The following is a 10,160-nucleotide window of genomic DNA, read 5'->3' as shown; positions in this document are numbered from 1 at the left end:
AGATGTCTCCATGATCTGCAGGTGCCCTGCTATTTAAGGCAATATTTACTTAGGCTGTCAATGAGATCCTATGGAAATGTGCATAGGCATAACCTCTGGAATGACCTCCCAACTCACTTTGAAGTCTCAACCATATGAACTCATTTTAGTCTTTTCCCCTTTTTGCTGAGGTCTTTTTCCAGTTGCATTGCTAGTTGGTGCTCGGTAGTAATCCCTCACTGCCAGGGAGGCTCATTTCTGTGAGTTGTTTCCTACATTGAAGGTAGGTAATGAATTTATATGCTGAATGAATGGCTTAGAGAAAGGCCACATTTGAGCCACGAGGAAGATCTCAATGTTTTCCTTTTTACAAAGAGTAAATGATAACAAAAGTATAACTTGCACTAAAAGTTTGTAGAAATTTACAGTATAGTGTGAGTATTAACCTCGTTGAAAACAGAACACACATCAGTGACAGAATACTAGCATCTGTATCTCAGGGAAACTTTTATTTTAATAGAACTATTCCTAACACCAATTTGTCACATGTATCTGCTGAGGATGTATTTAAGTATCTCTGATATGTTAGATTTCATTTAGGTCAAAAGGGGGTTCTTCTAAATTAATTTTGCTTATCTTTAATTCCATGTTTTTTGTGTGTGCAAGTATGAAATATAAAGTGGCTTTTTCTCCATTAGAGAAAGAATGGTTTCACTAACAATTCAATGATGTCTCTTTTCCATTAATATCTCCGATGCTTCCATTAGGAAATAGTTTAGTTGCAATACTGATTTCATTTTTGGCCATATTTTCAGTAACTTTCTAAATGAACCAGCTCTTGGTGGCAGTCATCAGTTTGGCCATGGCATTTGGCTGAGCCACTTCCTGGCCCCACAGTCCATCATGCAGCCAAACTCCCAGGGCCTGGAGGGCGCCCCCTGATCTGCTGCCTCCCCAGGAGGATGAAGTGCGCACCTCGCAGCTGCAGGGCGTCTGGCAGGTCATGTCCTCCACTGCGCCACCGGATAAGCCTCCAGTCCTCTGGGACCCCAGAGAGGAGATCCAGCATCCCACTCTTAGGATGTTCCGCTCATGAGTGACGCTGAGTCTGACGCAGTGGACCCGACGCGGGGACTCTTTTTCAAAGGCAGGTACTTCTGGGACTGACGCAGGCGGCACCTGGGGTCGCTGTCACCAGCGCACGTGCACCACCTCTCGTGGGCCTGGGCCGCACCTGGACAGCGGGGACCCCTGCGCAAGCGCACCAGCGACCCCAAGGGCGTTTTCTTCTAAGTTCTGGAGGCCAAAGTCCAAAATCCTGGTGTCATCATTGCCGGGACCTTAGAGGCTGCGAGCAGAGCCCCTCCATGCCAGGGGGCTCCAGTCCTGGGCGGTGCCTGGCGTGGGGCCCCTGCCTCTCTGCCCGTCTTCACGCCGCCCTCCTCCGTGGCTCCAGTCTCCACGTCCCCACCTTAGAAAGACGCCAGTCCCTGGATTTGGTCCCTTATTCCAGGACGGCCTCGTCTTCATCTAACTAATTCCATCTGCAGTGACCCTATTTCACATTCTGAGGTTCTGGGTGGGCATGAAATCTGGGGGGAAGGAGAGAGAAAAAGGTTTTTAAAATTCATTCTGCTGGAGGCCCAATGTCTCCTCTTATTAATCCTATTGTGAATTAAATAAAAACTTCAGCATTGAAGAAAACTGATCTATGTGTCTGGTTACGATAGGACAAATTTCTGCAAAGCAAAATGTGATGGTAATAATAATTTTCTTTCCAATTTAAGAATGCAAAGATGATGAGATTTTTTTTTATTTGATTTTGGTAGAAACTTTTTCATACTTTGAATCAAGAAACCTCTGTTACTCGATTCACACAAAGAGAAACTATGGTGATCAAAATTTACAAATGTTTATATGCATAAATATTATAATACATATATATTAAAAATATATCTATATGTCTAAGCACAGATATCTGTACACACATGAACACACAGAATAATTGAATAGGGACCTAGACAATTTGATATTGAATAAAAGCATAATAATCCATTCCATACCTTCTCTCTTTGTGAATTATAGGTTAATTTGCAAAATATTTGAACCTTTTGTTCAAATGCATAAAGTAACTAAGGTGCTTTTTATTTTAATGAACATTTTGTAAAGAAATCATGTAAAATTTTCAGAAATTATATTCAAAATTAGTTGGGAATTCTTTAATCCCTTTTTCAAAAGAGTGGGAAATTCCAGCTTGTAATGTTTAGCTAGATCCAATTGGTAAATGGAATGTTTTCAATCAGGTTGTTTTATTAAAATATAGAAGAGACAAGAATAAAGAAGGTGGACTCAAGCTATGAATTTTGAAATTCCCTGATGCAAGTTGGAATATTTGTTGTGACAACTCAACCAGATCTTCCTTCAGTTTGTTGGGTGTGAAATATTTGGCATCACAGGAGAGTTGCCAGTTTCTGGAGTCGTTCACTTTCTGTATGCTGGCCCACGTGGATTTCTGGAAAAAAATCTCTACATTTCTTGCTGCATATACTTTTGGATCCCATGGAAATGCCTATGGTAAGAGGAGTGAGTGCTCACTCAACTTATTAAAGCAGTTGAGGGTGATTGTGCACATGAGGTGGGAAAGGAGTCAGCAGCACAACCTGACTGTTCTTGGAACGATCCAATTTAAGAAAGAATCTTAGCAGAATACATAGATCTAGAAATGTATTCCATTAAACCTATCCTTGGCCATGAACCCCTGGGAAAACCTTTTTGCCTACCAGGGTCCAATAAGGTGAGGAAAATCACGAGTCAAAAAGTCACTATGGCAAGTTGTGCAGCTTTCACTTACAAAGGAAGATGATGAATGTCTGGAGCAAGCGTTTTAATGTCACTGCAGATGGGGTCTGGCTTTAGAATAGGATTATTTTATCTTATCGTCATTTCAGACCTCACTTGATTAAATACAATGTTCACTCTGCTATACTGAGATCTCTCTCCTTGTGTTTTGTTAAATAAGTTTATATTTTTGAATAATTTTAGATTCATATATAAGTTGTAGAAGTTGTCCAGAGAGTCCCTGCACACCATTGCCCACTTCCCCCTAATGTTAACATCTTACATAATCATGGTACATTGGTCAAACTAAGAGATTTACATTGGTACAAATTTAGTAACTGTACTCCAGACTTCATTCAGTTTTATCTAATTTTTTACTCTTATCCTGTCCCCCTTCCAGATTCCAGTCCAGGACACCACATGCATTTGGTTTCCATGAATCTGTTTCAGGAATATCGTATACCCTTTACTGAAAAATGTCTTGGTCACTGCTAATGCATTGTTCCCCTTTTAAGGGAACAGCATCATGTTTTATTCTGCACATCAATATTCTATGCATTTGGCAACAAATCTCATTCTTTAAAGTTTATGGATTAATATTGCCTTCATATTAAGAATTTGGTAACACATTACTTTCATCCATTCATGCTCCAATGTATTGAGCACATTCACTGGGGCCCTGTATCTATACTGGAGTAAAAGCATTCCATAGATAATGTAAAATTGTTTCAGAACCTAAGGCATGTTAGATCTGGCTGCATATGAATCATGCCTCTTATTACAATCAGCCTGATTTCATGTCTGCAACAAAAGCACTCGGCTATATTGCCCCCTGGTAAGTTCATGGGGCAGTGTGAGCTGTGCCAAGAAAATGTACTTGCTAAGTTGATTTTATCTATAATTAAGATTTTGTTGGTCATTTGAAAAACAGGAGTATACAAAATTAAATAAGACACATAGAATTGTAAATTCTCAATAAATGGAAGCATAAGTCAGTTTACTGCTTAGATCAAGACAAAATACAATATTCCCATTTTGACCCATGTAGAAGGAATGAGTCATCCACATTTAGAAATCTGAAATATTCCAGAGTCTAAAGCAAATGTGAAGACAGCCACTTGGTTCAGGTCTACCTGGGATGCCCCCAGGTCACTGCCCTCTTACCAACAACCCTGTCTAGAATTTCTTCAGTTGTCAGAGAACATGGCCATGGAAACACAGGGGGCAGATCCTGACTACCTTCAAAGCTAGTTCTGCTCTTACCTGTATTTTCATAGCACAGTATTTAGCTCTGACCCTGTGGATGTGATAACACATCAGGAAATCATCTATGGGTGAAAGGGGCATAAAGCACAGCACATTTCATGAGAAGAGACCTGTGTCTACACCATTCAGCTATGAGCTCAATGGGATGACAACTCTTGTATCTGGATTTATGACTTCCTTTCTAGCATGTGGTTCAATTTAATACATATATGAACACACACACACACGCACATACACACATATCACTTTTCTCTCATTTTATAACTAATTAGCAATTTATTAGGTCAGAATTTTGTAGATGAAGAGTCTGGGTCCACAGATGATGGCTTTCTTCTCAGGTTCCTCCATGGTTAAATAGGGCTGCCTTCTGTCTCTTCCAAGCTCATGGGGTTTGGCAGAAGCAGTTCCTCAGGTGATAGTGCTGAGATCCCATGTCCTTGCTGGCTGTCAGCTCTCTCCTCCTAGAGCCTACCCACATTCCTTGCCACCTGGTCCCTGAAACTCCACAATCAAATTCAGATGCATTTTTCCATTTCAAATACTAATTATTTAAGAATTTCTCTGGGCTCTTTCTCTCTGACCAGTAGATCAAGATTTAATGTACCCCCCTTCTTAAAGTCAACAACTTTAATGATATCTGCAAAATCCCTTCACAGCAGAACCTGAATAATGTTTCAACAATTGAGAGAAGGTGTGTATATACTGTGGGCAGGAGTCCCCAGGCTTTTTTAGAACTCTAATTAACACAAAGTGTTCTTCTTAAATCATTTACCAGAGATTGATTGCACCTCAATTGGATATTAGGCATTGGGAGAGCATTTGGAAAATTTCACTTCTAAAAATCATCATATGACTTCAGGGAAGGAGATGATAGGAAACCTAGTCTCCCAGCTGCACTGAAACATTAGTGGCTTCCACTGTGTGTGCACCTTTGGAGTGTTATTGCTTGTAAAATGACCCAGAAGTACCTCCTAAAATGAAAAATTAATTTCAACTCCTGTTCCATGGATTCTCATAGTACATAACCTAAGCCGCAAATTTTCATTGAAGTAATGTTTCCCTTGGATCATGCCCGTTCTGCTTTCACGCTCTGTTTTGTTAGTCTTTATTAAATATCCAGGCCCATCTTTTCCCAATCCTGTTCATTTTCTGAACTGCTCTTCCCTGGGTTTGAAGGACAGCCCCCTCCTCTATTCACGCATTAGGCCAACTCTCCCCTACTTGAAGACAATATTTCCTTACTCCACATTTTAGGTGGACCCTCTAGGCCAGTTACCCTGCATGACACATCCTTGTTTATCATCCTGTCATCCATGATGACTTTAAATTTTTGAATGTGTGTAAGAATGTGAAGGAAATTCTGTTGCACTGATGCAGGAAACCTTTCAATTAAGTAGTAGAAATTCAAGCAAAATAAAGAATGTATATTAAATGCAACTTCATGGAAGAGGAGGAAAAAATACATGGGTGGAAAGATCAAACCTGAATTAATTATTAACATCTTCTGAATATAAATATGTGGTGGACCAAGAACAGCGTGGATTGTAGATGAGAAGGAATGCCTTCCCTGATGAGGTGGGTATGTGCAGCACCATTCCTGAATGCTGGGAGGGGACCCTCCCCTAAGGTAAATGAAGTTCTTAATTAGAATTAGAACAATACATGCCTTAGGACATTCCACATCATGGAAAACCTCAGGAGCTTTGGAAAAAGTCTGCAGGAAAAGTTATACTCATGATATTGGAAGAATTTTTTATGCATATAATTGTTAAAGTGTCCTAAATTTTCTCGTACCTCTGACTGTTCGTGCAGAGGGTTGATCCTGAAATGGAGCAGGTTCACATGGCCCTACCTTTCCTGAGTAACAGCTTAGCTCAGAGGAGGAAATCTCAAAGAAGCAGGTTAGCAATGGCTGCAGAAATGTTAAAATGAATCGTTTTACTTGTTCACAATTTAATGTCCTGTGTCTAGAAGTGTTCATGATATTGTTATTTGCATTATTCTGAAAGTATCATTAGTTTCAGTTAGGCATAAATGAAGAAAGGCTCTATCAGACCTTGGGAGCTGAAGCCATTTTACGTATGACCACTAGGTGGAGATGTTACACTTCAGGTCTGCTAATCACTAAATTAGTGATTTTAGAAAGTGGTCGACTTAAATGATAGCTCTAAGGGTAACTTGTAAATATTTGATGATTACTTCCTGGGAGTAATATTGTATTAGGGGCAAAACAGAGGACTTGTTTTGGATGTATTAAGTGAGGCTCCTTTGGGATGTTAAAATTTAGAATAGAGTGAGTTAGATACACAATATGTGTACTACATCGTAATCTATCCAATGATATGAGGATATTCCACATAGGTTTTGGTACCGTATTTATAACATTTAATTACGTTCTGATATTACACTTACAGATGCATGTATTTTCTTACAAATTCCTTCTGTTTTCAAGATGGGTGCAATTGGTTTGAAAGAGTACAATTGGGGATAAAATATTTCATTTTCCGAATTCTTATGAATATTGTTGAAAGTTGTGGTGCTAAGTTGATTTCCTGCCTTTTGCAAGTGTGTAGTTAACATCTCTTGTGGTCATGATATTTTAATCTCCATCCATAATTTGTCTTTCCAACTCACTGCACCGGTACGTTTGACTTTATACTCCCTATTGATTTGCATATGCTCCTCGGGGACTTGGTTGTCTGCTCAGGGCTCTATTAATGCAGTTTCCCTGGAGATGGGAACTGAGTACATCACACAGGTGAGCAAGATGATGTCACATTCCCAACCTCCAATCCTGCTGTTACTCTGGACCTCAGGTGAGAGGTTTAGAAGAGTATTATGTTTATATTTGGAAAATGGTTTTAACATGCAGAGTGAGAAAACCATTTCATCTAAAGAATATCTGAATATATATGATAAATAAGAAAACCTATATTTAGATACATATTTTATACATATGTGATTGAATGTATGATCAATGTTCTTTTCTGGTTGCAGGTGTCAGTGGGGACATCGTGATGACCCAGTCTCCAGGCTCTGTGGCTGCATCTGCAGGAGAGACCGTCACCCTCAGGTGCAAGGCCAGTCAGAGTATTAGCAGCAACTTAGCCTGGTACCACCAGAAACCAGGCCAGGCTCCTAAACTGCTCATGTATAGTGCATCCAACCGGCCATCTGGGGTCCCTGATCGATTCAGTGGCGGTGGGTCTGGGACAGATTTCACTCTCACCATCAGCAGATTCCAGCCTGAAGATCTGGGAGATTATTACTGTCAGCAACACCAGAGCTCTCCTCCCACAATGCTTCAACCTCGAACACAAACCTCCTCCCCAGGGCTGTAGTGTAGTCAGTCTTGCGGTACCAGCTGCTTCCTCCTCAAATAGACTTGAATATGTTTGCTTCCTCCCTCTGTCTGCTACAGGGGACTGTACCATAGAAATCCTTTTTTCACTTGGCCATATCAAATATCAGGGTGAATTGACCCTCTAGGCTAGGGTTTTTTAAACTTTACAACCTGATGAAATGATTCTCTATTCCTTGTATCTCCTTAATGTTTAAAAATTCATCATCTTCTTTCTTCTCCCCCATCATCCTCCTACAACTGGTCATTCCCAAGATTAAATCCTTGATCCTTCATATTCAAAACTTCCCCTGTGGAAGGTCATTTTCCTCCCTTACTCTTTCCTTCCCTGGACTCATTGTCATCCAAGCCTTTCTTTTCAGTGTCACAAAAGATGATTACATTTGCTACTCTACCTTGTTTTTTTATTTAGATAACTATTTTCATTGTAATTGCCATCAAATAGTAATTGTGGGTGCCTTAATATACTATACTCATTGAAGAATGCTTTGGTTATAAGGGATGATGCTCAGTCAATGACATATGTTGATTTCAGTTTGGATATAAAATTTTCCAGTGGGCTTCATATTCCTGCGATTGCCATGCTATTTCTATAGTTTTCTTATAAAATGGCTGAACCATCAAACTTGCCAAAAATTAAATGTGTTCTATGTTGTTGTAAGGTCTGTGTTTACTTCATCTTATTCCCATATATTTGAAAGGACACGTATAAAATTTTATTCTTTACAATATTACCTAACATTGTATGTTCCATCTGTTTAAAAAAAACAATTCAAATAGAACATATGTATTTTTGATAGTGTGAAACAGTGTGAACCTCGGTAAAGTAGGATCTTAAGGTGAATCCATTCTGTGGATGTAACCTATTGTAGATAGGTGGGACACCTTGAGGTGGTTACTTCAGTTCATGCCTGGATCACTGTGAGTCTCAGTCCCTTTACTTGAGTCTTTTATAAGAGAATGAGATTTAAACAAAGAAGGGGAAAGCCATGGCAGCAAGAATCTGAAGCAATGAATCCTGAAAGTTATGGAAAAAAGAAGCAGATGCCTCCATGTGTCTTGCCATGTGACAGAGGATTCGAGGATCACTGGCAGCTGGTCTTTGGGGAGAAAGCATTACCTGATGATGCCTAGATTTAGACATTTTTCTCAGTCTCAAAATTGTAAGCTTGTACGTTAATAAATACCTCTTGTGAAAGCCAATCCATTTCAGTCTAACTACAACAGTCTATATCCAAATATTTATAAAATAACTGAAAGTCTGCCTCTTTTTATAAAGCCCTTTTACTTTTCTGCATGTCTTTCAGCTATTCTCATTCTTTCATGGCTACTCTCTAATTCTTCAGCTTTACCCTTCTAGAAATGTGTGAGACTTTTCCCCCTGAACTCTTTCACCAATCGTCAACTTTCTTTCTTACCATCCTTAAAACTGCTGTAACCTGAACACTTCAGATAAATTTATTTATTTATTAATTTATTTATTTTATTTATTTCTCTCCTCTCACTGCCCACTCCCCCTCACTCCATTGCCTGCTCTCTGCATTCATTCCCTGTGTATTCTTCTGTGTCTGCTTGTATTCTTATCAGCAGCACCAGGAATCTGTCTCTTTTTGTTGTGTCATCTTGCTGTGTCAGCTCTCCGTGTGTATAGTGCTACTCCTGGGCAGGCTTGCTTTTTTTGCACAGGGCAGCTCTCCTTATGGGGCACATTGCTTGTGTGTGGGGCTTCCCTACATGGGGGACACCCCAGAGTGGCATGGCACTCCTTGCATGCCTCAGCACTGTGCATGGGCCAGCTTACCCCATGAGCCAGGAGGCCCTGGGTTTGAACCCAGCACCTCCTAAGTGGTAGGCAGACAATCTACAAGTTGATTCAAATCCACTTCCCTGAATAAAATGTAATTAACACATTATTCTCAGTGTACTAGTGGAAATACTCTGAATATTCTAGTATTATTTCTGAAATTTCTTCGTAAATATTATGGTGGATGAAATTTAGTTTCACCAAATATCTCATTAAATCAGAGGAGAATACACTGAACTCTCTGACACACATAACTGTTCTTTACTCTTAGTAATGAAAGGTATTTTCATCATTGAATCCATGTCATTCATTCACACAATGAACATTTATTGAATGGTTCCTCTGTCTTTTGCAAAGTTCTCTCCTATCATTGTAGTTAATGAGATAAAAACACATATGAATTAAAGCCTTCTGCACTTCAAAGGAGTTTGTCAAGAAAGTAAAAAGGGAGCCCACACAGTGGGAGAAAATATTTGGCAATCATATATCTGATAAGAAACTTATAACTTGCATATATAAAGAACGCCTATATCTTGAAAATAAAAAGATAAACAACCCATTTAAAAAATGGGAAAAAGACTTAAACAGACACTTCTCCGAAGAAGAAATACAAATGGCAAGAAAGCACATGAAAAAATGTTCCAAATCTCTAGCTATCAGGGAAATGCAAATCAAAACTACAATGAGATACCATCTTACACCCATAAGATTGGCAGCTATGAAAAAAACAGAAGAATACAAGTGCTGGAGAGGATGTGAAGGAAGGGGAACACTCATCCACTGCTGGTGGGAATGCAGAAGGATCCAACCATTCTGGAGGACAGTATGGCGGTTTCTCAAAAAACTAGCCATAGATTTGCCATATGACCCAGCAATACCACTGCTGGGTATATACCCAGCAGAACTGAAAAC

The 10,160-nt window shown here is 39.6% G+C and overlaps 1 gene segment (V, D, J or C); it reads left to right on the top strand.

Annotated features, from left to right (window-relative positions):
* Positions 1 to 6,825: 6,825 nt before the first annotated feature.
* LOC131273832 (immunoglobulin kappa variable 3-20-like) lies at positions 6,826 to 7,424 on the top strand. The segment is given in 2 exon segments: positions 6,826 to 6,899; positions 7,081 to 7,424. Coding segments are annotated over 2 exon segments (393 nt in total).
* The last annotated feature ends 2,736 nt before the right edge of the window (positions 7,425 to 10,160 follow it).

Source organism: Dasypus novemcinctus, chromosome 17, assembly GCF_030445035.2.
Source record: "Dasypus novemcinctus isolate mDasNov1 chromosome 17, mDasNov1.1.hap2, whole genome shotgun sequence".
Classification (NCBI taxonomy): domain Eukaryota; kingdom Metazoa; phylum Chordata; class Mammalia; order Cingulata; family Dasypodidae; genus Dasypus; species Dasypus novemcinctus.
The sequence above is the reverse complement of the archived record's forward strand: the minus strand, read 5'-3'. Positions and strand labels throughout refer to the sequence as shown.